At 45.4% G+C, this 27,767-nt stretch overlaps 1 protein-coding gene across 2 annotated transcripts; it reads left to right on the plus strand.

Annotated features, from left to right (window-relative positions):
* Positions 1–27,576, plus strand: COG4 (component of oligomeric golgi complex 4). 2 transcript variants are annotated; one of them, XM_022583226.2, is made up of 19 exons: positions 1–200; positions 1,848–1,930; positions 2,635–2,749; positions 5,498–5,672; positions 7,139–7,332; positions 9,547–9,652; positions 10,180–10,337; positions 11,069–11,127; positions 13,437–13,570; positions 15,269–15,387; positions 15,949–16,115; positions 16,919–17,084; positions 21,167–21,229; positions 24,260–24,376; positions 24,983–25,075; positions 25,971–26,054; positions 26,257–26,358; positions 26,607–26,735; positions 26,957–27,576. In XM_022583226.2, exons 1-19 carry the CDS (start codon positions 30–32, stop codon positions 27,089–27,091), a joined length of 2,370 nt encoding a protein of 789 aa, XP_022438934.1. In that variant the 5' UTR covers positions 1–29; the 3' UTR covers positions 27,092–27,576. The 2 variants fall into 2 exon arrangements, with proteins under 2 accessions (XP_022438934.1, XP_022438935.2); XM_022583227.2 differs by lacking the exons at positions 1–200; positions 1,848–1,930; positions 2,635–2,749; positions 5,498–5,672 and adding an exon at positions 6,825–7,013.
* The last annotated feature ends 191 nt before the right edge of the window (positions 27,577–27,767 follow it).

Here is a 27,767-nt window from a genome sequence, read left to right on the forward strand (position 1 = left end):
GGGGGTCCTCGCGGGGCCGGAAGCGAGGAATGGGGACCAAGATGGCAGACCTCGATTCCGCTCAGAGGCTGTTAGGGGTGCCTCCGCCGCCTGACGGCGTGGGAGGAGGCAGCTGTTCGGGAATCTCCAGTGAGCTCATTCGCTCCCTGACCGAGCTGCAGGAGCTGGAAGCTGTGTATCAACGGCTCTGCGGCGAGGAGGTGGGGGGCTGAGCTTCTTTTTCCAAGAGGATGCAGGGGCAGTGGGCTTAGGAGCCGTCAGTCTTGGGAAATTCAGGCTGTGGGAAGGTCTCTTCTTGCCGAGGAAACAAAAAAGCACCTACTCGAGAAGCAAGCGTGTAGTTGAGTGTAGTTGGGGCGACCTGACTTCTCTGTTTACTCGGTCTCATGCCCCCAAGCATGTTTTCCTGTCATCTAGGGGATCTGCCCCCCCCTCCCCCGTTGATTTCCCTGGCCCTTAATCTCTAGGTTTCTCCGCCAGAGTGAAGTTAGACTTGAGGGTATACGCCGACTCGCTTGCTTTTCAAAATAAGAGTAAAGGCTCTCTTGCAACGGCTTAGCAATTTTAAAAATTATGAAATCCTTTTACCCCATTATCTCATTTAAGCGAGAAATCATTGCAAATAACCTTGATGCGTTTTAAGATTTCCTCCTGTGGGGAATGAATTTGGGGGTGTAATTTTAGTGTTTCAGTTAAATGCAGGGCTTTATAGAAGCTTGAGATTTTAAGACTCAGGCACAACTGTTCTAATCTTGGACAAGTCACTTCATCTCTTGTGCCCCTGCGTGGTGTCAAATGAAGGGCGTGGGCTATATTCTGTCGAAGATTCATTCCTTGCAGGCTGCTTTACTTTTCCGTGCGACTTGATGATGTCAATACAATTTTGAATGCCATTTGGGCTCCTTGCCAGTCAGAAGAAAGATCTAAACTCTAATCTAAAAGTTTAGTAGCTGTTTCCTAAACCAAACTATTATTAAGGTTGAGCACAAAAGGCAATTTCATACTGGAGCAGAGGTCGTCATTGATATCTTGAGAATTTTCAAATATAATATTAACTTATACCAACTCTAGCAGCTTCTAATACGTTTTTCAGCAAGATGTGCTTTATAAAGTTCAGTACTAAGCTTGCATTCAATGAATGGGGGGAAAAATTAAGTCAGTCTTACAAACAGAACAAACAATATTAGTTTTGTATTTGTATTTGATGACTGTCAAGGGCATGTTTTCCTCTGGATCCTACTGGACTATTTCAGTAGAAACATATAGCTGATACTTATGTCTTTTGTTGAGCCATACGCGACATGCTATGTTAAGCACTTTATATGTGTTTTCTTGTTTGGCTCACACAACAGTCGTATGGGGTATATATTACTGTCCCTAGTTTACAGATGAAGAAACTCAAGCATAAGAAGGTTACATTAGTTAAGGTAGTGCAATAAATGCCTTGGCTGAGAGAGAATTATATTTATCGCTTCTGGCTACTGACTGTACACTAGAAGAAACTTTTTATAACTGCCACTCTAGAAGTTTCATTTGTTTATTTGAGCCTTTATATTTTAAATGCCTTCCTGTGTTAGGCACTATGCTAATGAAATTGAATAAAAGTTTATGTACGCCCTTTGTTGTGTTCATCTCCTAGACGGAATAAGATACACATAAGGTAACAATTACTATGTAATATGGTAAGTGCAGAAATGAAGTATTGTTTGTTAAAGTCCTAGAGGAGCTTAGTGAGAGGAAAGAAGACATTTGAAATGGGATTTACCCTTCAGCTAAGTGGTTGGATTAGATAACTCTTAAGGTTCCTTCTGATCATGCTAATGACAGGTTGTTTCTCTGTGTTTCAGAAAGTGGTGGAGAGAGAGCTGGATGCTCTTTTAGAGCAGCAAAACACCATTGAAAGTAAAATGGTCACTCTCCACCGGATGGGGTGAGTCTTCATCTCAGCAAGACCTATTGTTAATTCCATTAGGGTCCACTGGATAAGTTATTATTTTTCCTAACATTCTGTTAATACAATGCAAGTTGAGTTTGAATTGAAAAGGAGCATTACCTCCAGGTAAAGTGTTTACCTAAGGGTATAGTTAAGCTGTTCTCAAAGTGTCCTTGGACCAGCAAGTATCAACATTTGGAAACTTGTTAGAAAAGCAAATTTTGGGACCTCACCGCAAACCTATTATACCAGAAACTCTGGGGGTGGGGCCCTAGACTCTCCAGCTTAATGTGCATACCAGGTGGTTCTGACATATGGCTCAAGTTTGAGAACCCCTGTTTTTACATATTTTGTATATTTTCTAGTCATAAAAATTGCTCTTTGATTTCATCATCCTCTTAGATGGTTGATTAGTGCATTTTATGCTCACTTAACACTTGGGGGAATCTAAATAGGTTCTTTGGCAGTACTTATTTAGGGGTGTCTTTAATAGTTATTGAAATTAATTTATTATTAAGTATAGGCCTGAGTTTTCACTAAAACACTCTTGAGAAAAAGCTGTGAATAGAATGAACAGAGCTAAGAGTTGTAGGGAGGTACAAAAGAAGTAGAAGACGTAGTCTCCATCTGCAAAAAAAATTTTTCCATCTCTTCTACTGTCTACTCCTATGGATATGTGTGCTGACAATGTGTGTCTCCAGTCCCAACCTGCAGTTGATTGAAGGAGATGCAAAGCAGCTAGCTGGAATGATCACCTTTACCTGCAACCTAGCTGAGAATGTGTCCAGCAAAGTCCGTCAGCTTGACCTGGCCAAGGTAATCCCGTTGAGCTTTTGATATTTGAGTTAGTAGAGGGCAGTAGAGAAGCTACCACGTTAGAAATTAGAGTAGCACCATCCAATAGAAACCTAATGCAGGATACCAAAACCAGACGAAGGTCTCACAAAAAAACTCCAGACCAATAGCTGTTATGAATATAAGCATACAAATCCTCAAAAACACTAGCAAATCAAATCCAGCAAAGTATATGAAAAAAAAGACTATACTGTGACCAAGTGGGATTTATCCCAGGCATGCAAGGTTGGTTTAGCCTCTGAAAATCAATGAATGTAACATATCATATCAATAGAATAAAGGACAAAAACCATAAGATCGGGCTTTCCTGGTGGCACAGAGGTTAAGAATCCGCCTGCCAATGCAGGGGACACGGGTTCGAGCTCTAGTCCAGTAAGATCCCTTAGTTGCCGCGGAGCAACTAAGCCCATGTGCCACAACTACTGAGCCCGCGTGCCTAGAGCCCATGCCCCGTAACAAGAGAAGCCACTGCAGTGAGAAGCCCGTGCACCACAAGGAAGAGTAACCCCTGCTCGCCTCAAGTAGAGAAAAGCCCGCGCGCAGCAACAAACACCCAGTGCAGCCAAAAATAAAAATAGGTAAAATTAAAAAAAAAACAACCATATGATCATCTCATAGACTCAAAAAAAGTATTTGACAAAATCCAGCACCCCTTTTGATAAAAATACTCAACAGACTTGGAACAGAAGAGACTTCCTCAACCTGATAAAGGGCGTCTGTGAAAATCCCACAGCTAATATACTTATTGGTGAAAGACTAGGTGCTTCCCCCCAAGTTCAGGAACCAAACAAGGATGTTAGCTCTTGCTGCCACTCTTTAACATTGTACTGGAGGTTCTAGCCAGGGCAGTTAGGTAAGAAAATGAAATAAAAGTCATTCAGATTGGAAAAGAAATCTAATATGAACCCCACATGTGATGTAAAATTTCCCAGTGACCGTTTTTAAAAAGCAAAACAGAAATGGGTGAATATAATTTTAACAATTTAAAAATAACATTTGTTTAACCCATTATATCGGAAATACTATGAAACGGTATCAGTGAGATATTTTACCTTATTTTGTGCTAAGTCTTTGAAATCCAGTATGTATTTTACTCGTATACATCTTCATTTGGACTGGTCACATCTCTTGTCTTTTTTTTTATTTTTTTAAGATACAGTTTATTGCCACATTTATACCTCTTTTTTTTTTAAGTTTTTATTTTTATTTTATTTTTTTTGGCCGTGCCACACAGCTTGTGGGATCTTAGTTCCCAACCGGGAATTAAACCTGGACCACAGCAGTGAAAGCGCCAAATCCTAACCACTAGACCACCAGGATATTCCCCACGGACTAGTCACATTTCAAGCACTCATTAGCCACAGGTGGTTCGTAGCTGCTGTATTGAACACAAGCACAGGATCTGGGTTCTTGAACAAGTCAGTCCCAGCCTCAGATTGCCCCTGTCAAATAGCATAACAATTCCCTATCTATTTGTTCAGATTCTGCCAAAATAATTTACCATAAAACGTTATAGCCACACAGCTACCAACTCACATATTAAAGTTTTCTTAAATGTCTTCTTTAAAACAAAAATACTGGACTTCTCTGGTGGTGCAGTGGTTAAGAATCCATCTGCCAGGGCTTCCCTGGTGGCGCAGTGGTTAAGAATCCGCCTGCCAATGCAGGGGACATGAGTTCGAGCCCTGGTCCTGGAAGATCCCACATGTCACAGAGCAACTTAAGCCTGTGCGCCACAACTACTGAACCTGTGCTCTAGAGCCCACGAGCCACAACTACTGAAGCCCACGTGCCACAACTACTGAAGCCTGCGCGCCTAGAGCCTGTGCTCCGCAACAAGAGAAGCCACCGCAATGAGAAGCCTGCACACCACAACGAAGAATAGCCCCTGCTCGCCACAACCAGAGAAAGCCCACACACAGCAACGAAGACCCAATGCAGCCAAAAATAAATAAAATAAATGTAAAAAAAAAGAATCCACCTGCCAATACAGGGGACACGGGTTCGACCCCTGGTCTGGGCAGATCCCACATGCCGCAGAGCAACTAAGCCCGTGCGCCACAACTACTGAGCCTGCGCTCTAGAGCCCGCGAGCCACAGCTACTGAGCCCATGTGCCACAACTACTGAGCCCGTGCTCTAGACCTTGTGAACCCTAGAGCCCCCCCCACCCCCCGCTCACTGCAACTAGAGAAAGCCTGCATGCAGCAACGAAGACCCAATGCAGCCAAAAAAAAAACATTGTAAGGACATTGTAAATCAACTATACTCCAATAAAAATTTTACAAAAAGAATGAAATACTGATAAAGATATATGAAAAGTAAATAAATAAAACAAAAATACTTTTCATGTATTTTGCATATTTTATTACCTGGTTTACAATATCATGTCCCCAAAAAGTCAAATACATTTTGATTGTGTTATAAATTAAACAGTATAAGCCAAATATAAATATGGATTATTCCCGTTCCTACTTCCATTAAAATAAATGACCTGGTCAATCAAGTAAATAAAATTGTGTGATACCCATCAGTAGTATTGACCATCGTCAACAAGTTTTGTGAGTGGTAGTGGTGGTGCTTTTTAGTTTACCAGTGAAAGCTGAAAAGGACGTCTGGTTAATCACATTCAGCCCCTGAAACTCTACCTTCTGGAGAGAGATATTTGAAAGAATAGGACATTGTTTCTAACCACCAGGTCTTTTTGCAGAATCGCCTCTATCAGGCCATTCAGAGAGCCGATGACATCTTGGACCTGAAGTTCTGCATGGATGGAGTTCAGACTGCTTTGAGAAATGAAGATTATGAGCAGGCTGCAGCCCACATTCATCGCTACTTGTGCTTGGACAAGTCAGTCATCGAGCTCAGCCGACAGGGCAAAGAAGGTTGGCATCCCAAACTGATGATTTGTAGTTTAGTTACAAGCATCTGTAATGTAGTTTAAACATCTGTAATTTCTAGTTTAGGTGCAAGCATCTGTAATCTGAACTAGGCAGTCTCAACCAGCAAAAGGACATCTGTTAGGAAATTTCCTTGTCTGGTACTAGACCCCGTGTAGGTCCTAGACCATCACGAGGCAGAGGTTGTTGTTCCTACTTTACGGAAAAGAAAACTGAATCCAGACCTACTACCTGTGGGTTCTTTACACTTGACCATGTTGCCTGCTTATAAAATTTAAATTAGGGACTTCCCTGGTGGTCCAGTGGATAACACTGCATGCTCCCAATACAGGGGGCCTGGGGTTGATCCCTGGTCAGGGAACCAGATCCCGCATGCCACAACTAAGACCCAGTGCAGCCAAATAAATAAATATATATATTTTTTAATTTAAAATTAAATTTTTAGCTTGGTATTCTGGGCCTTCTGTGATCTCAACCCACTCTGTCTTTCTAGCCTTATTTCATGCCATTCAGTTATGCGTCCATCCATTGTGCACACATTTATTGAGCTCCTCTATATACCAGGATATGTACTATCTGCAACACTCTGCATCTTTCTGTTTCTAATCCTTTGCTCATTTCATTCCCCTTGCCTGGAATGTATGTTCCCCCTGCTCAGGTATCAAAATCCTGCCCGTCTTTGAGAGATGGAATATCATCTCTAGGAAGGCTTTTCTGATTACTTCAACCAGATATGTGACTGTGGCACCTTTCTTATGATACTTACCATACACTGAATTTTATTACAGTTATCTGCACACAAATCTTATTTTGTTCAGTTAATTGTAACTTCTCTGACAATAGGATCATGGCTGATTCATCTCTTTTTTTTTTTTTGCGGTACACGGGCCTCTCACTGTTGTGGCCTCTCCCATTGCGGACCACAGGCTCCGGACGCGCAGGCTCAGTGGCCATGGCTCACGGGCCCAGCCGCTCCGCGGCATACGGGATCCTCCCAGACCGGGACACGAACCCATGTCCCCTGCATTGGCAGGCAGACTCTCAACCACTGCGCCACCAGGGAAGCCCTTCTCTTTTTTAATTTTTTTAATTTTTTTTGTTTTTTGCGACACGCGGGCTTCTCACTGTTGTGGCCTCTCCCGTTGCAGAGCACAGGCTCCGGACGCACAGGCTCAGCGGCCATGGCTCACGGGCCTAGCCAGTCCGTGGCATGTGGGATCTTCCTGGACCGGGGCACGAACCCGTGTCCCCTGCATCGGCAGGCGGACTCTCAACCACTGCGCCACCAGGGAAGCCCGGGAAGCCCTTCTCTTAATCATCCATATTGTTAGTACAGCATCTTACACACACTAAGTGCTCATTACATATTTTTGGAATGTGCAGACCAGGTGGCATATACCTGACATAGTACCATTCTTTACCTTAATTCTCATTTTCTCCCCATTGTGCAGGCAGCATGATTGATGCCAACCTGAAGTTGCTGCAGGAAGCTGAGCAGCGTCTCAAAGCCATTGTCACAGAGAAGTTTGCCATTGCCACTAAGGAAGGGGATCTGCCCCAGGTGGAGCGCTTCTTCAAGATCTTCCCACTGCTGGGTTTGCATGAGGAGGGACTAAGCAAGTTCTCAGAATACCTTTGCAAGCAGGTATGACTCCTGATTGCTTGACAGGATAATGTACAGTTCTCCACCTGCAGATTGGGGCACTGGATGGATACATTTTCTGTGGATACTTTTTTACCTCTGGATTTGACTTCCCTTTTCTGCTGTATCCTGGCAGGACTGGATGCATACATTCATTCAACACTTACCTATTTCCAGTCTACTGTGTATCAGGCATGGTCTGGACATCTGCTGCTGTACATTTATTTCCAACAGACCAAGTGAAAGTATAGAAAAATTAAAATGCAGACTCTCTGACAAGCTGAATCACCCTTTCCAGGCTGTCAACCAGGGACTGGCTCCTTTTAAGAGCATTCAGAGAAGTTGGTTAGTGGTTTTAAGACTTCATAACCAAGCTTGAGTCTCAAAATAAGACTTGGTGGTGAGGGGGGAGCCCAGGCTTACGTCTCAAAAATTGAGATGAAGCAGGTGAGGTCACTTAAGATTAAAACTGAAAAAGAAACAGGCTTCAGTTAGTCTCAGCTCGCCTCCGCCCAGCCCATCCTTAGATGGACAGAAACAAACATCAGTAGGCATATGTGCACAGGGTTGTTGTTATTTAACTATATGTCACAGTGCATCGTGTCCCCACCCCCTCAATTCTATATAATGGAACATTATTTTGCCATTAAGAAAAATGAGACAGTTCCATATGTGCTGACACATTTTACTCTCTAACATGTGGTTGGTTAAGTTAAATAACAGTATGCTATTATTCATGTTTAAAATGAAGGGAGTGGCAGTAAAAATGTATGCTTATATAAACATAGGATATCTTTGGAATGGTTAACAGTGGTCGCCTCTCAAGAGGAGACTTAGGAGACCAAGAGACATAGGTAAGATGAACTACTTTTCACCAGACACTCCTTTGTTTCTTTTGAATGTTTAAGTATGTTTTACCCATTCTAAAAATAAACTAAAAATAAAATATAACTGCTTTATGGGACTTTTTCTTTTTAAATTTATTTTTGGCTACGTTGGGTCTTCATTGCTGCACATGGGCTTTCCCTAGTTGTAGCGAGTGGGAGCTACTCTTCATTGCGGTGCGCAGGCTTCTCATTGTGGTGGCTTCTTTTGCTGCAGAGCATGGGCTCTAGGCGCGCAGGCTTCAGTAGTTGTGGCACGTGGGCTCAGTAGTTGTGGCTCATGGGCTCTAGAGCGCAAGCTCAGTAGTTGTGGCACAAGGGCCTAGTTGCTCCGCGGCACGTGGGATCTTCCCCAAACAGGGATCGAACCTGTGTCCCCTGCACTGGCAGGCGGATTCTTAACCACTGCACCACCAGGGAAGTCCCTTTGGTACTCTTATATCAGTATTTTTTTTTTTTAATCAGTACTTTGCCATCTGAAACCTGGAAATGGTTTCTACTGTTAATCCCTTAAAAATCCCTTCCAAGTACCCAGATTCCTTCCCCTGCTCAACGAAGCACCATTAATAATAACTTTGAGTTATACTTTGAAACAATTATTGAAACTTGGGACTCTCTCCCCAGTTTAATGACTGTAGATGTTATCAAAGAAAAGGAAAGCTTTATTTATACCTCTGAATGGAAGAAGAGTTAACTGTGTTAAGTTCTTTGTCTTCCCTGAGGCCTGGACAACCCAGAGCCCCCAAGGGATGTTCCTGTGTGCTGCCTAGGCTTTCAAGCATCAAGGGAAAAAGAAAGCCAATGGGAGGTCTTTTTGGAAAACTGAAGCTAGCCTTTGGTCTAAGAAATATATGTGGGGACTTCCTGGGTGGCACAGTGGTTAAGTATCCGCCTGCCAATGCAGGGAACACAGGTTCCATCCCTGGTCTGGGAAGATCCCACATGACGCGGAGCAATTAAGCCCGTGCGCCACAACTACTCAGCCTGCACTCTAGAGCCCACGAGCCACAACTACTGAAGCCTGCATGCTCTAAAACCTGCGTGCCACAACTACTGAAGCCCACGCACCTAGAGCCCATGCTCCTCAACAAGAGAAGCCACCACAATGAGAAGCCCGCACAATGCAACGAAGAGTAGCCCCCACTCGCCGCAACTAGAAAAAGCCTGCACGTAGCAGCAAAGACCCAACACAGCCAAAAATAAAATTTAAAAAAAAAAGTTGAAAAAATAACTTTAGCATTCTCTTGTGCATATATGTGCGTATATATGTTCAAAACAGAAATATGAGCAGTTAACCTTTAAAAAAAAATGTGTGGATTTTCTACTTTTTCAGGTGGCCAGTAAAGCTGAGGAGAATCTACTGTTGGTTCTAGGGACAGACATGAGTGATCGAAGAGCTGCAGTCATCTTTGCAGATACACTCACTCTTCTGTTTGAAGGCAAGCCCTGTTTCCACTCTCGGGAGACTGGAGACACTTATAACACCTGCATCACTAGCTTTTCTTTTCTCCTTGCTAGCCTGATGCCTTTAATTTAATCCTATGGTTTGCTATGTGTTGACTTATTGGAGAATTAACTTCCCAATTCAGTACCTCATTAGCAAAGATTAGTTAGCGTCTCTCAGATGTTTTGATTCTCCCTAGTCCTCGAGACCCAAACTCTAAGAGTGAATTTAACCCCAAAATAAATGACTGGGAAGAGTGATGCTTATTTCCAAAGATGCTCCTGTAGAAACTATGAGTATAATTTATCAAATGCCTGCTGGTTTACTAAGCACTGTGCATATTTAATAGACAGATTTGCTTAGCAACTCCTGGCACTGACGAGTACAATTTGTGTTCATTTGGGGAAGTAAAACAGCCAAAAAGGGTTGAATTAGACCCCAGGTCAGTCCTGGATGGAAGAAAGGAGTTTATCTTGTGGGAAGAATATTTGGAATACAACCCTCTCACGTTTTCCCTTCTAGGGATTGCCCGAATTGTAGAGACCCATCAACCAATAGTGGAAACCTATTATGGCCCAGGGAGACTTTATACGCTGATAAAATATCTGCAGGTGGAATGTGACAGACAGGTGGAGAAGGTGGTAGACAAGTTCATCAAGCAGAGGGACTACCACCAGCAGGTGAGCAGGGGAGGCTTATAGGTGGTTTAGTAGCAGCATTAGCGAGCAACGCTGAATAGAATAAATTAGGGAGGGGAGTGAAAAAAGGTGCAGCTAGGAGAAAAATGGCAAATGCAGACTGGCCTGCTTCTTGCCTCTCACCAGCTACTTTGGACTTGAGGTGTTGTCAAGTTAATGATGGCCTCAGTACATGACTGAGAAGGAAATAGAAAGGGCTTCCTAAAAGGAACACAACAGAAACGTTAGACCACTTCTCTATCACAAAATGTACAACAGTGCCTTCTAGTGATTTAATGGAATTTTACTTCTTAAGGTCCTATTCAGTGTTAAGTAATTTGTCTCAAATTTCTCCTTCATTCCTTAAGTGCTAAAGGTGTAACATTTGCTTTTTTAGAACTTTGTTTCTCCATTCCTTTGAGCAGATAAAGTAGGAGTAGGACTTAGAAATAGGAGTAGCCCCATACAATTTTATTTCTAGAACTCTGGGAGACTCTAGACAGTAGTCCATTGGAACAGCACTAGCATCACTTTTAAGTGCGATAACAGAGGTGAATGTTAGCGTTATAAATCACAAGGAAGTCTTTGGCTCCTCATCCTGAGAGCCTACTTTTGGCTTGTCTGTTAAACAAACTAAACCTAAACATACTTATGCCAGAAGTTTGGAGTGACCAGCGAGGGGCAGAAAGAAGGAGGGAGGGGAAGAGCATTCTCATTTCTGTGGTATGTTGCAGTTCCGGCATGTCCAGAGCAACTTGATGAGAAACTCTACATCAGAAAAAATAGAACCAAGGTAATGCGCTTTTCTTCAGCCCATAGGAGTTTGAATTGGTAATCAAGTATCATTCAGAGACTGCTCTCTTACAGTGTGGTTTATGTTTTAAAAATACTTTATCTATGACTCTTTTTTTATTTTTTTGCGGTACGCGGGCCTCTCACTGCTGTGGCCTCTCCCGTTGCGGAGCACAGGCTCCGGACGCGCAGGCTCAGCGGCCATGGCTCACGGGCCCAGCCGCTCCGCGGCATGTGGGATCTTCCTGGACCGAGGCGCAAACCCGTGTCCCCTGCATCGGCAGGCGGACTCTCAACCACTGCGCCACCAGGGAAGCCCTATGACTCTTTTTTTTAATGGAATATAGCATACAAACAAAAGCATATGTACAACATATTTGTGTTTTGTAAAGAATGCTAGATCGTTACCAATACTTTTGAACTCCCCAAAGTGACCCTCCTCCCCCAAAAGTAACTACTATCCTAAAATTTTTAACTTCTACTTTTTTCTAATAAAAGTAACATATGCTTATTAAAAGAAATGCCAAACATAAAAGTGTATTCATTCAATCAGTAAATTTTTACTGTATACATATTACGTGCCAGGCACTGGTCCTTGGTACTGGGGATATGTCAGAAAGCAAAGTGAACAAAACAGACATAATTCTTTCTTTGTGGCATTTATGGTCTATAAAGTAGACAATAATAGCTAATGTGTATATAGTGTGTACTGTCTGCCAGCCTTTGTTCTAAACACTTAACCAATATTAAATCATTTAATCTAGGGTTTCTCAGCTTCCATACTATTGGCATTTTGGCTGGGTAATTTTTTTGTTGTGGAGAACTACCTGTGCATTGTAAAATGTTTAGCAGCATCCCTGGCGTCAACCCACTAGATGCTGGTAGCGTGATATCACCAGACATTGCCGAATTTACCCCAGGAGGTAAAGTCGCCCCCAGTTAAGATCACTGATTTAATCCATAAACACTTTTTACAGATGAGGAAACTGAAGCCTGGAGAGGTTAAGTGACTTGCCCAAGGTTGTTCAACTAGAAAGTGGCAGAGCCAGGAATAGAATCCAAGCAGTCTGAGTCTAGAGTTGGTGCTGTTAACCATTACAACATACTGAGCATAGAGTACAGGAAAGCATGTAATAAAGGGATGTAACCTAAGCTGATGAAGTTCAAGAAAAAAAATCGTGAGGAAATGACCTTAGATATGAGACTTTAAGAGTAAATAGGGGGACCCCCTGGTGGCGCAGTGGTTAAGACTCCATGCTCCCAATGCAGAGGGCAGGGGTTCCATCCCTGGTTGGGTTCCATCCCTAAGATCCTGCATGCCGTGCAGCACAGAAAGAGTAAATAGGAATAAGAGGTGAAATGTGTAACACGTAGAGCAGGGAAAGCACGTGCAAAGACCCTGTGTATTTGAAAAACCCAAAGAAGGCCAGTATAGCTGAAGTGCAGAGAGTTGGCAAGAGCCTGCTATGAGATGAACCTGGTGAGGTTGTTAAAGTCAGGCCATTCAGTGTCTTGTATCCTAAGAGCTATGGAAATCATATGATTATGGTATGACCAGATTTATGTTTTGAAAAGATTTCTTGGACTTCAGTGTGGAAAATGAGTTAATTTTTTCTATAATGTGAGGGAGGGGATCAACTTCATTCTTGGTAATGTGGATATTTGTTATCCCAGCACAATTGTTGAGAAGACTACTCTTTGTTCATTGAATTGTCTTAGCATTCTGGTTGGAAATCTGTTGACCATAAACGTCAAGATTTCTGGACTGTTAGTTAATCTGTATGTCTATTCTTATGCCAGTAAAACCACACTGTCTTGTTTCCTGTAGCTTTGTAGTAAGTTTTAAAACTGCAAAGTGTGAGTCTTCCAAGTCCTTACTTTTCCAAGATTGTTTTGGCTATTCATCTGGATAGATGAATGGGTGTGAGACACAGTTTAAGGACGTACCCTAAAAAATCCCAGCACAGCTACATGAGGACTTAGGGAGGTGTGATTTCTTTCCCATGAAGCATCGATAATTTTTACTAATAGATCATTTTAAACCACTAACAAAAATACGTCTCCCAATCTCTTGTTTAGCCCTGGCAGGATTTTAGGGGGTGAATAGTTCAGGTGAAACATGCAAATGGGATATGTGGTTGACAGCTGTCTCTGATTATAATTGGACCAGCAGAGCCAGGAGGTCCATCGGGCAGAGCTGACCCTTCTGGGCCCAGGGGGAAGGGGAGTTTGGGACTATGTTTTCCTTGTAGCTCTTATATCTGAAGGAATCCAGTGTCCTGCTTATTCTTTCTGCTCCATGTGTCTCAGGGAACTGGATCCTATCCTGACTGAGGTCACCCTGATGAATGCCCGCAGTGAGCTGTACTTACGCTTCCTCAGGAAAAGAATCAGCTCAGATTTTGAGGTGGGCGACTCCATGGCCTCAGAAGAAGTAAAACAAGGTAAAGGCATTTCCCATGTTCTCTGGGATGGGTTGGGGTATAGTTGGCTCTGTTTTGTAATACTTAAGTCACAGATCTTTTAATAAGGAAATAATTGGGGCTTATTAGTCTGTGGGGGGGGTCTGTGGACAAATTGACTCCCAGGAGGAAATCTAGACTTCCCAGATTTTAGAATGGACTGGCTCTTTGAGGCCATCTAATCATTTTACAGATGAGGAAAGCTAAAGGCAAGAGTGGTTCAATGATTTTCCTCTGCTCTTTTCCCCACACTGTGCTTCCTCACCAGCTCAGATTTAGGGATTGGTGTTTAAGTAGGTGATATGTGCACAAGATAGATAGGTAGGTAGAACAAAAAAATATACATAATTTCATGAGGGAACTTAAAGGAGTGATAGAAATATTCTAAAACTGGATTGTGGCTATTGTTACAAAACTCTATAGAACTACTAAAAAAAAATCATTGAATTGTACATGTACAGTGGATGAATTTTATGGTATATAAATTATACCTCAATGGAGTACTGAGGTATAATATTGAGAAAAGAATATGTAGTATAAAGAGTATATAAAAAGAGTACGTGTTATAAAGAAAGCCTTTCACTCCCTCCCTCAGTCTCCCAGTTCCTCCAGTCGCAATTTTGGAAGGGATAAATATGTTGAATAAAAAGGTGTGCCGTGGTCCTATTTCATGGACAAATTGACTCTCCACGTTTTTAAGAAGACCATCTAATTCCTACTGGTTGAGTATAGGCAGGATTCCCTGAACTGGAGACCTGAAACTGACCCAACATCTGTGGCATTCTGCATGGCTTGTATCAATAATACACGGCAAGGGAATTATTTATATGACCCAGGTGGGTTTTTTTTTTTTTTTTGCCACGCTGCGTGACTTGCGGGATCTTAGTTCCCCGACCAGGGATAGAACTCATGCCCCCTGAAGTGGAAGCACGGAGTCCTAACCACTGAATCACCAGGGAATTCCCTGAATTGGTGTTAAAAGGAGGATTCATGCTCATTTAGAGTTTTGTGCTTATTGCTGTTTTAATAATAACCATGTATGTTCAGAGTTGCACTGTTTAATACAGAAGCCACAAGCCATTTAATTAAAAGTAAATAAAATTTAAAATTCAGTTCCTCTATCGTATTAAGCACATTTCAAGTACTTAATAGTGGTACTATATTAGACAATAGATATAGAACATCTCCATCATCACAGAAAATTCTGTTGGATAGCACTGGTTAGAGAATGAAATGGTCTGTACCCAATATATTTTTGGCTTTGGAAGCTTACGTCTTTTGAGTCTTACCAGTTAATTCTAAGGAAATAATGGAAAAGAAGTAAAAACTTCTTTGTACAATAACATTAACTAAAATCTCCAATGATTATGATTTTCAGTTATCTCTAATAATGGCAAAATGTTTGGAAATAACCCAGGTGTCTAAAAACAGACCATCTACATGATAAGATATCACAGCCATTAAAAATAAGTAAGCTAAAAAGAAGAACTAAGCCATGTAGAAACATTGAAATATTTGTGATATAATATTTAAGCAGAATACAAAATTTTATTGGTACTGTGATTATAACCATGTAAATCATGTACAGATTTGGAACAGAGATTAGAAAGGGACCTGAAAAAAATGATCCATTTCCCTTGGGGAAGAAGAGTGAGTATTCCTTTCTTGGCTGTCTCCTAGAGCACCAGAAGTCCCTGGACAAACTCCTCAATAACTGCCTACTGAGCTGCACCATGCAGGAGCTAATTGGTCTGTATATTACCATGGAGGAATACTTCATGAGGGAGACTGTCAACAAGGTAGGAGAGAGCACACATCCCTGGGAATTGGGGCTTCCTGTCCAAGAAGCCAGGCTGAAGGGAAAGGCCGAGGCATGTCATAGTTCTTGGTCCTGCTTTGAGAATACCCTTGCATGCAGACTGAGTGTACTGCTTTGAATAGTTAGAGGGCATCTTTGGAGTGATCAGGCTCTTTGTGGACCCAACTGGGACTTCTTTCCCAAGGATCACAAAAGAACACCTCAGCTCCTCAGGGAACCTACCTGTTCCCTGCCTCTCTGGAGGTATGTGAGTGAGGAGCCTTGGGAAAGAAGGGCCTTGCCTGGTGTCTTACAACCTACGTAACAGATGTTCCCAAGGCAAACGCCCTAAATACTTAAATTTCCTAACGTGGTGATCAGTAGGGAAGTGAGCTATTTTGGCAAGGAAGAACCACACCAAGCTGTGACCAGAATAAGCTATGTTGGGAAAAACACGGACAAGGTACAGAAAAGGGAGCAGAGCCAGGGCCTGTTCCAGAACCATCTAGAACCGTGACATACAGAACTGGGGCCCTCATTGGGTGCTTTGCCTTTTTTGTAGGCTGTGGCTCTGGACACCTATGAGAAGGGCCAGTTGACATCCAGCATGGTGGATGATGTCTTCTACATTGTTAAGAAGTGCATTGGGCGGGCTCTGTCTAGCTCCAGCATCGACTGTCTCTGTGCCATGATCAACCTCGCCACCACAGAGCTGGAGTCTGACTTCAGGTACAGTTAACACCCTTTCTGCTTTCTAGGAGGCAAAAAGGTCCTAGTTGTGGTTGCTTCCTGAGGCCCATTTTGTTTCTTCCTTTTTTTCCTTATGATTGTAGTTCAGTTCTATACAGGATATAAGCTCCCATCCGTAGCACAACATCCTTGACTCCAGGCAGTTGTACAGCAACCAGATATGTTATAGGCCAAAACTGTGTTCCCTGGACTGGATTGGAGGAGTTATTGGTCCTCAGACCTAGGAAAGAGACCAGGCAGCTCAGATGAGGGCAGTAGTTGTAATTTTAACAATGATAATTATCACTGCTACAGACCAGGCACTGTGCTAACTTCCTGCTCCTGTTCGGTCCTAATAGCGACCCTATGAGGTAGGAACCATTAGCTCTCTTTTGTAAATGAGGAAACAGACTCAGGGAGATCACACATCTCATAAATGGTAGAATATGGAGTAGAGTGTGACATTCAAAACCTATTCTCTCAACTCTTACACAGTACTGCCTTTCACTAAGCTGTACTGCCTTCTCTTGAGTATTTTGGAGCTCAGTGGCGTTAAGTGAAAGCCTCATAGGGAGTAAAGAGTTGGCCAGTCTCCTCTGTATTCTTTCATATCAGTGCCTTTGAGAGGGGGTTGGCCTCTCATACCCTGGCCGCTAAGCGTCTCGTGTGGTGATCTCATGGATTGGTTATTCCCTGGAAAGAGCAACTTATGCTTCTGGGTCAGGATAGTGAGCCCTTTGGTGATGCTGAACTGGAGGCCAGGTTGAGTGCTGTCAATCCTCATATGCCAATCTTCCCCCCAGGGACGTTCTGTGTAACAAGCTGCGGATGGGCTTCCCAGCCACCACCTTTCAGGACATCCAGCGTGGGGTGACAAGTGCCGTGAACATCATGCATAGCAGCCTCCAGCAGGGCAAATTTGACACTAAAGGCATCGAGAGCACTGACGAGGCCAAGCTGTCCTTCCTGGTAGGTAGCCCCACAGGTTGGGAGCTGCTCAATTTATCTCAAGGGGTTGAACTGTGACCTCTAAGCCACAGTATAACAAGCCTTCAACTGGAGGCTTTTCCTCCAGTGTCTATATACAAGGAAAACTCCTCCTTTAAGGAAAGCTCCTCCTAGAAGGTTGTGAAACCATTTCTTACCCAGGGACCTATTTCAGAGCAGCCCGAGCCAGGACATGCACTGCACTGTTCCCTGCCTGGAAGGCTAGGCGCCTCAGCTCTCCCCAGCGCTTATTCCCAAGAGCACTACCCAGCTGCTGAGGGGCTCCACTGAGTATCAAGCTTGGATTACATCTGTGCCAGGCCCCCAGACTACTTCCCTGAGGACATCCTACAACATGGGTTGGGGCTGACCCGTTAGGCCTACCAAACTGCTTTTCTAGCGTACTTCTCAGGCTCTCAGCTTCCTCAGAAAGGTGACCTTCTTAAAGTCCTGCTACACAGAACGGCAGTCTTACCATTGTGTGACAGCTGGGGAAGGAGAATCGTGGAAGGAAGAAGGGATTTATACAGGGTAACAACCAATTTGTGATGAGCCAGAAAGAATGCAGATGAGCCCTGGGCCTGTGATCAGGCGTTTCTGGCACATGGTGTCTTTTCGTGTGTGGGTACAGCGCCGTCAGAGGTCATTCTGCTCCACCCCCACACTGGCCAGGCTCTGAGTCTGCTTGGCTCCTGGGGTTCAGAGACCTGACGGAAACATCCAACAGCAGAGCTCTCAGTCAACAGTCCACAGATGGGGTCTCTGAACACCCGGGGGTAGGATGCAAAAATGTATACACTTTTTTTTTCTAGAAGCAAGGTCCTTAGCTTTTATCATTCTTAAAGGGGCCTATAATACCAAAAGAGTTAAGATGTTGCTTTCAGAGACAGAAGCCTAAACATGCTAATATCTACTTTGCCCCTATGCAGGGGAGCCCGCAGTAACTAGTCCTCAGACAGATCCAATGAAGTCTATTTAGGAAACCTTACTTTCTCCTTGTCATTGAAAATATCTTCCCTGAGCATGGGTTCTATCTTTTTAGGATGTCATGGTTGATGCCAAAAAAGGGGATGAACTCCAAGAAACTATTGCCTCTGAAATATAGTACCTTTGGAGAACTTTGCCAAAATTTCTGGCAACCAACTTCATATGATCATGAACTGACTTAAATTTTTCATTTTGTTTGCTTTCTATTTCATTTTTTATAGAACTTATTTTCATTCTTTCATTTCTCTGCTCAGAAATGACTCCTTGCTACCTACCATATCAAAACTAGACATCTTTGCCTGACAGTTTGTTGAAGGCCTCCAGAATGTGATCCATCCTGTCACTCTAGTCCTATTTTCCATCCCTTGGCTCCACGAGTCCCCAGTATGCTGGCTGCTGTGTGTTCACACATTCGCTGCTCCCATTCAGACAGCTTCATTGTTTGAGGGCCCAGAAGATAAGGCCAACAAGAAAAGGTGATGCTAAATGCTTGGTGACAGTTTTCTGGTTTTCCTGATGCCAAGTACTTAAAATGTCATCACTCCCACTGTAGGACCTATTTCTTATGTCACCTTGATTCCTTTGGCTGTCAAGATGAATTCCCCAACAGTGCTGATGTATCATTCACCATGAGCTAGCGATAAGCCCAGTGAATCCATGCTTACAAGTACTGTCAGTACAAGGAAACTTTGACATCAAAGTTTTTGGTATTTGAAATCAATACCCTTTGAACTCAAATCCATTTTTCCCTCATGACAGATTTTACTTATGCCCTCAAGTGCCTTGGAAACATTTATGTTGTGGCCTTCATCCTTGAGCTGTCATGACAGTGCAGTTATTTCTCTGGAAGCTTGCGATGTTAGCAGCCTTGTGCTGTGGCATGCTAATGAAAGACCTCAAGTCTCATCCATCCACCATGCAGGTGGTCTTAGCAGCATTGTCAGCAGCATGACCTTGCAGTATTAGCTGCAGGACACTGACATGGGCAGTATTTTTGTGGAAGACAGGAGGGACATCCTAATCTCAATCCCTGGAGTTATGGAATTCTTCTTTCACCCTGAAATCCTGAAGCTTCTGACTCATCTCTTGAAATACTAGCCCCTCCCTACCTCACCTCGGCCTTCCTGGTCATGGCACCAGAACACCAGTTCAAAGGCAATGTGATCTTCTCAAACTCTTAATTTCTCCTACACAAGGCCTCTAAATTAGTATTCCCAAACCAGAGCTGTGCTCGTGCGGCATTCACCCGCTTTAAATAATCGTCAGTGCCACTCCGTTGTCCACAGGACAGCATAGCTCCCAATTCCCAGTCTGACTTCACGCATCTCTGCAGCTCCACCTCTTGCCATTTCCCTGTACATGTCTGTGCACTGACTCTCCTGGTCCCCAAATACCTTTTTGGATTTTATGCCACTCTGCATTTGCTTATGTTATCCTTTCTCCAGAAGACAGTCATTCACTCATTCAGTCATTCAACAAATATTTATTGAGAAACTTCTATATATCAGGCACTGTTCTAGGTTTTTGAGCTGCACTGCGCAGTATGGTGTGGCTATCTAAATTTAATTTTAAACTAAAAATCCAGCTCCTGAGTTGCACCAGCCACATTTCAAGTGCTCAGTAGCAACACATGGCTATTGCTACTATACTGGACAGTTCAGATTTAGAATACTGCCATCATCAAGAAAGTTCTCTTGGACGGTGCTATGCTAGAGATACAGCTGTAGAGAAGACAGACTAGATCCCTGCCTTCTGGAGCTCTCATCCTAGTGGGAAAGGGAAACAAGAAACAAACAAGACAATATCAGATAATCCTAAGTACCATTAAGATAATATCAAACAGGAGACTGGACTAGAGGAGGCCGATGGGGGTGGAGAAATGTACTCACCCTCCTCTCCTATCAGAATTATGTTCTAGCCTTTTAAGTTCCACTCAGTTACCTACTCTACCGTGGAGTTTCCTAGAATGCCTCAGACCAAAACATTGTGTCTTTCCTCTAAATGACCATAGCAGTTTTTACCTTAATTGTCACTTTTGTCACATGCTGCTTTTTATGATTGGTGTTTCTGCACCAAACTCATAAGGCCGTTGAGTTATGAAGGAAGGAGCCCTTGGCCTAGAGTGGGGAGACCTAAATTCTAATCTTGGCTCTAATCCTGTCACTCTTTGAATTGCTGTCCTCCTACCCTGCTTTATTTTTCCTCATGGCATTTATCACTACCTGACACTTATTTATTGACTTCCCTTTTGGAATGTAAACTCTGCGAGGGGATGGATTCTGTCTGTTAACTGCTTTCTTCCCAGTACCTAGAACAGTGCCTGGCTCATAGTGGGCACTTTAAATATTTGCTGAATCAAAAGTTGACTGACCTTGGTGAATTATTTCACCTTCTTAGGAGTCATGTTTCCACCTGTGAGCTGGCTTGATAATACAGTTGACTCTTGAACAACACAGGTTTGAACTGCACAGGTCCACTTATACGTGGATTTTTTTCAATGGTAAAATACTGCAGTATTGCACAATTCACAGTTGGTTGAATCTACAGATGCAGATACGGAGGGCCAACTCTAAGTTACGTGCTGATTTTCGACCGCATTCCTAACCCCTGCGTTGTTTAAGGGTCAACTATACTTGTTTTGAAGAAGGTATTCAACAGAGCCAAAGAACTAATGATGAGAAAATGCCTCATAGGTGGTAGGCTCTCAGGAAGCATTTCTTTAATCAATGTCAGCTGTTGCATCACCGAGCTGGGCTTGGAGGTTTGGAGCCCAAGGACTTCTCCGAGACTTGCATGCCTAAACATGGAACAAAAAGACCTGAAACCTTGGGTCACTACCTCTGAGGTCAGATGGCTTCGCTGCCTTTGTGTCAAGCCCAGGAGAAAGGGCGAGCCTGGTTCACCATTCTGCCCACCGAGACTTGAGCCCACTGCCTGATGACACTGGTGTGGGTGGTCCTTAGCGCCCCCCACCCCCACCCCGAGCCTCAGGAGTGCAGCTGTCAGCCAGTCTGGCCTTGGAGTGGGTACAAATAATAGTGATCAGGAAGTCACATTCTTCTGTCCTTGTCTCCCAGGTGACCCTGAACAACGTGGAAGTCTGCAGTGAAAACATCTCCACTTTGAAGAAGACACTGGAGGTACAGGGGAAATTGCCTATCAGCTTTCAGTGGCTGTAGCCTCCCCAGGCCTCCTTTTGAGAGTGAGCCCTGTGCACTCCTCCTAGTGGGAGCTATGGCATTCCCTGGCATTGAGCCAGCTCTTCTTCAGAGCATTTGAAGGGATTCATTAGTGAAGGACATGGTAGCAGGACATCTCTGAACTATGGGGAGAGCTCTGACCCATGAGTTAGGAGATCAGAATTCAAATTAGCTCTTCCAGCACATACCTGGCATGTGACCTTGGACAAACCCCTTAACTCCCTGAGCTTCAGTTCTCTCATCTGTGAAACAAGATACAGATCTCCATGGTGCCCTGCTTTGGGTTTGTTGCTTGGCCCGATAAAAAAACAGGATTGAAAGCACTTTATAAAAGTGATAAAGCCGGGCTTCCCTGGTGGCACAGTGGTTGAGAGTCTGCCTGCCGATGCAGGGAACATGGGTTCGTGCCCCGGTCCGGGAAGATCCCACATGCCGCGGAGCGGCTGGGCCCGTGAGCCATGGCCACTGAGCCTGCGCGTCCGGAGCCTGTGCTCTGCAACGGGAGAGGCCACAGCAGTGAGAGGCCCGCATACCGCAAAAAAAAAAAAGTGATAAAGCCCTCTATAAATTTTGAGATTAAGATGATATGGGGGGAATTCCCTGGCGGTCCAATGGTTAGGGCTCTGTGCTTTCACTGCCAACGGCGCAGGTTCAATCCCTGGTCAAGGAACTAAGACCCCGCAAGCTGCGTGGCGTGACCGGAAAAAAAAAAATGATGATATAGGGTTCACTTAACCCTATACAGAGCCAGTTGCTGTTGTCTGTTTTTTGTTTTTTTTTTTTTTCAGTACGCGGGCCTCTCACTGTTGTGGCCTCTCCTGTTGCGGAGCACAGGCTCCGGACGCACAGGCTCAGCGGCCGTGGCTCACGGGCCCAGCCGCTCTGTGGCATGTGGGGTCCTCCCAGACCAGGGCACAAACCCGTGTCCCCTGCATTGTCAGGCGGACTCCCAACCACTGCGCCACCAGGGAAGCCCTGTTGTCATTTTTTTAAGGAAGGCCATATAACAGTGGAAGTTGCTTGGGCTTGGAAGTCACATACCCCTGAGTTCAAGTCCCCACTTGACCACTGACCAGTTGTGTGGCCTGAAGCAAGTTCTCTAACCTCCCTGAGCCTCAGTTTCCTCTTTTGTATACAGGGGTAGTGCTCTCTGCCTCACAGGTTTGTTGTGAGAATTGAACAAGAATATAAAGCACCTGGTACATGAGTGGCATGCAGTGGTAGTTAATGATTGTATTAGTAGTTATACATAACATCATGGAGCAATCACTTCGTTAAGTTTTAGAAAACGAAGAGCCCAGCTCTCCATCACTCCCCAATTCTGCCTCTGGGAGAAGAGGGAAGCCAGAGTCCTGCCTCCCCAGCGGACACTCATACCAGGGAAGATGCTTGGCTACAGAAGCATGGGGCTCAGTGCCGAGGCTGGTGCTGAGTGTTGGCTTTAGGGCTAGGCGGACTGAGGAGGCCGGGAGCCAGCACGTGAGAAGAGGGCCTAGTTGCTGACAGGGTTCCTGAGGGAGGCTCGGAGAGAGCAGTCAGGTGGGAGTTTACAGTGTAAACTGGACCAGATTAGGACTTCACCCCCAAAAAGGCCTTAAAATGGAATAAAATAAGAGCAATATTCACTAACTACCAGCAGTGTAGTGTCTCTCACGTTATAAGTGTTCAACAAGGTAGTTGTTTTTAAGTCATGGCACGTTAGACTGTATTCCAGACTTTTTCCTTAACGTTTATTAGTCTGTTGGATTTTGAAGTAAATTTTTGGGAAATGTTAGGAATTCAGGACTGAGCCAGCAGAATTAGCCAAGTGAATGAAAAGAAGGGTAACAGAGCTGGAAAAACAATTCCCATAAATGGCCCCTCCCCCTTAGATTTGCATTTCACATGTATTCTTTCTCAACCCCGTCAGCAGTCCTTTGAGATAGGCAGGTCAGGTGGTGTGACATCCGTTTAACAGATGAGGTTAAAAGGCTAGTTAAAGATAGTAAGTATTGGAGCTGCCACAGGGACCAGGGACCTCTCCCGGCTAGATCAGTCCCTTTGCAGCTCTTCCTCACAGCTGCTCCTACTGTAGCCAAAATGGCACCAACTGTTAGGAGGCTATAGGAAATGCAGGCAGCTTCTGCCAACCCAAAGCAGCTCCCCCTGTGGCATTCTCTGCAGCTAGACCTTAGTGTGGGATTAGGAACAGGTGCCCTGGAGCCATAATTCCCAGCTTGAATCCCAGCTTCACGACTTACTGCTGTGTGGCTTTAGGCAAGTTATTAATTTCTCTGTGCCTTAGTTTCCTCATCTATACAGTAGGGATAATAATAGTGCCTACTCTATAAGAAAAGTACTTTAATTAATAAAAGTAAAAAGCTTAAAACTGGGGCCCTGGCACAGAGTAAACACTTAAATCTTACCTGTGGTCATGACAATATCCCCTGGGCAGTCAGACCAAATTATTTACAGAGCAGATCCTATTACAATAGCTGGTGTCTCCTTAGTGCCTACTACGTTCCAAGCACTGGGCTAAGCACTTTGTGCATCGTCTCATCCAACTCTCAAAACCACCATGGGAGCAGGAATGTGTTCCCACTTTATGGCCAAGGAAATTAAAGCTCAGAAGCTTTAAATCACTTGACCAAGGTCGCTCAACTAATACATGGCTGACCCAGGATTTGAAGCCAGGAATGCCTGACTCTAAAGGTGTGAAAAACTTCTGATATTTGTGTTTCTTACTCACACCCCCTGACACCAATAACCTCATATTACAAAGAAAGAAGTGGGAGCCAAATGACTAGCCACAGGATCAAATCCAGGTTTCCTGAGACCCAGCCAGGGTTCTTGCCTCGGATTGGCCAGAGCTGCTCCCAGAGAAGGCTGGAATAGGAGAAATGGCTGGTTTCATGTTGGCCTCTTCGCCCTCCTCACACGCCCATGGCCCAGGCATGCTCAGAAGCCTGATGGCTGGGTGTTTTCCCCTAGAGTGACTGCACCAAGCTGTTCAACCAAGGCATTGGAGGGGAGCAGGCCCAGGCCAAGTTTGACAGCTGCCTTTCTGACTTGGTTGCCGTGTCCAACAAATTCCGAGACCTCTTGCAGGTAAGCCCCAGGTTCAACTGCTGCCTGAATCCTGGGCCTGTGTCTCGCTCTGAGAATATTGTCACTGGCTTATCATGGGCTTCATGCATATAAGGAAACGGGAGGCGGGGAAGACGAGGCACGAGGGAGCAGAGTGCAAGCCACTGAACTTGTGCGAGTCCCTTGAAGACTAAAGGTTTTTCAGCAGTGCAGCTGTCATGTTGACAAGCTGGCATTCTGGTCCTCTAGAATCTCCACAGTGCCAGGAGCCCTCAGAAGGGTCCTCAGAGGAAATTGAACCATGTGGGTACTGAGATCTGCTTGGCCTTAGCCGAAGGTGCTGCCTAGTACAAGGCACTCAGAAATCTCTTCTTTCTAGAGTTTAACAGACCAACCCCATGGTCTCATCTCTGGCCTGGACCTGAATCAGAATATATCTGGAAAGGAACAAGTTGTTCCTGGAGTCTTTGATTAGCATTATTTCTGTTAGACTTCAGACAGGGCCTGCAGAAAAGCCTCATGGCTGGAAGGATGCCCTGACAGTCAAAGGATGGGTAGAGCAGGAGAAAGGGAAGGGATGGAGGCATGTGCCTTCTGTGCCTGATGCGTCTTTGCCTTGTCCTACAGGAAGGGCTGATGGAGCTAAACAGCACAGCCATCAAGCCGCAGGTGCAGCCTTGGATCAACACCTTTCTCTCTGTTTCCCACAACATCGAGGAGGTCAGCCTGACCACGGACGGCCACAAAGCCCAGGATTACCCCTCATTCCCCAGCCCACAGCTAGAGTGCAGTGGAGCTGTCTGAACAGACTAGACCTTACATATTTCTCAGGCCCACTTCCCCTGTGCTCAAAGGCTAGGTTCGTCCCAGAAACAGGTGGTTCCTCCCAGAACAGGTTGTTCCTGCAGTCAGAGGGCTCCGAAAGACACCTAAAGGGAGTTTGCCTTGACCTGATGCATTCTCATTTATTGAGGCTCTTTTTGCCCCACATCTTATAGACTTGGGATCTCTCTCTCTCTCCCTCTCTCCCTCCCCCTCCCTCCCTCCCTCTCTCCCTCCCTCTCTCCCTCCCTCTCTGCATTGAGTCTTCATTGCTGCGCATGCACTTTCTCTAGTTGCAATGAGCAGGGGCTACTCTTTGTTGCGGTGCATGGGCTCTAGGCACACAGGCTTCAGTAGCTGTGGCACACGGGTTCAGCAGTTGTGGCTCGCAGGCTCTAGAGCGCAGGCTCAGTAGTTGTGGTGCACGGGCTTAGTTGCTCTGCAGCATGTGGGATCTTTCCAGACCAGGGCTCAAACCCGTGTCTCCTGCATTGGCAGGTGGATTCTTAACCACCGCACCACCAGGGAAGCCCCTCTAGCCTAATCTTTTCATTCCTGTATAACATGAGATACAAGAGGGGATAAACTGCCAGGAGCTTTGCCATATTGCATGGGCCACTGCTGCAGCCCGGGGCTGTTTGCTGGTCAGAAGTGTGATGCAGAAACAGCAGCAGTTTCTGCCAGCCTGATTTTAAGCTGATTTCAGGCTGGATGAGTTATAAGCTACAAGGGTGGGGGTGAATGGCCCTTCTTGGAGACGCCCCTGGTGACCCACCTTGCTTCCTGATAATAGGAAGAATTCAATGACTATGAGGCCAATGACCCTTGGGTACAACAGTTCATCCTTAATCTGGAGCAGCAAATGGCAGAGTTCAAGGTGAGCAGGGGCTCTTGGGACCAGCCTATAGAATTACCCACCTCTGCCCCAGTCAGCAGCCTGAGGCTTCTCATCACACTCCTGCTGGGAACCCAGGAAGCTCTTCCGAGCCCCAGGCCATAGAAATACTTCCACAGGAGAAAGACTCCTGGGAGGCAGAGGGGTGAGTTGGGACTCCCGCTGATGCCTAACCTGTTTGCAGGCCAGCCTGTCTCCAGTCATCTACGACAGCCTGACCAGCCTCATGACCAGCCTTGTCGCAGTCGAGTTGGAGAAAGTGGTGCTGAAGTCCACCTTCAACCGGGTAATGTCAAGGAGGCACAGGCCCCCCCGCTCTGTTGCTTTCCCTCTAAGGAAGACAAGTTCGTCCCCTCTGTCTGCCCAGGCCCTGCATATCTAGGCTCAGTCCTGCCCTGAGGCAGTGGGGCCAGCTGAGGCACCATCTGAGGCCCAGCTGGCCTTGCAGCCCAGCACTGAGTGAAATAGGGGGCCAGTTCTGCTTGGCCAGAGGGCCAGACCTTAAACAGTGACTGGGCTCGTGTTCCCTTGCAGCTGGGCGGTCTGCAGTTTGACAAGGAACTGAGGTCACTCATTGCCTACCTTACCACGGTGACCACCTGGACCATCCGAGACAAGTTTGCCCGGCTCTCCCAGATGGCCACAATCCTCAATCTGGAGCGGGTATGTAGGGCTCCCTTGGCCTAGCCAGGGAAAGGTGACTGGGAAGAGAGGCAGAGACAAAATTTGAATCCCTGCCACTCCCTCAAAACCAAGTCTCCACCAGCAACCCAGCCCTGCAGGCCACCTTCTTCCTGGGCACCCCTGCTCTGCCTCTGGTGGAGCCCAAGGCCTTCTCTCAAGATAGCCCCTCCTTGCTGACTCATCTCTGTTCTTCCCCGTAGGTGACCGAGATCCTAGATTACTGGGGCGCCAACTCTGGCCCATTGACGTGGCGCCTCACTCCTGCTGAAGTACGCCAGGTGCTGGCTCTGCGCATAGACTTCCGCAGCGAGGACATCAAGAGGCTGCGCCTGTAGCTGCCAGGGTGACCCCACCTGGCCCATCACACTTTGGGGCCCATTCCCTAAGTGGCCACAGCCCAGACTGTTCCACTGCTGGCAGCAGGAAACAAGGCCCCGACGCAGTCCACTCTCTATTCTCAGACCTGTCAGGGTGCTTTGGGGGACAGTCTCTCCCCACCAAGTGAGGTAGGTCCCCCTTGGCTCCTAATTAGGTGGGGAAGACAGGGCAGGCCAGTCTCCTGCATGGGTAGTCATTCTCTCGTCCTTGGACACTGCAGCAAACGTGGTCCCCCTTGGCTCCTAATTAGGTGGGGAAGACAGGGCAGGCCAGTCTCCTGCACGGGTAGTCATTCTCTTGTCCTTGGACACTGCAGCAAATGGGCTGCCTCCCTTCCAGTCTTAAAGGACTTAGGTTTATCTAGGGACCTAAGGAATTAGGTTTATTCCGAGGAGAGGCTGTGATGTTTATGATCACCCTAAATAAAGATACTCCTTGAAGAGATGCCAGTGTGCTGTTTCCAGGAAGGGCTGGATGCTACAGAGCAAGACAGGCCCATCAGTTGCACTGAAATGTGAAGGCAAAAGCCTAACTCCTCAGCCTCCTCCCACACCCAGAGAGGCACATGGCCACCACCAGGACCCACATGATAACAGGTACCTCATCCAATCCCAGACCCTCATCCCATCTCTT

Source organism: Delphinapterus leucas, chromosome 20 (assembly GCF_059928025.1).
Source record: "Delphinapterus leucas isolate spDelLeu-1000000601 "Yukka" chromosome 20, BTC_Dleu_Yukka2, whole genome shotgun sequence".
NCBI classification, from domain to species: domain Eukaryota; kingdom Metazoa; phylum Chordata; class Mammalia; order Artiodactyla; family Monodontidae; genus Delphinapterus; species Delphinapterus leucas.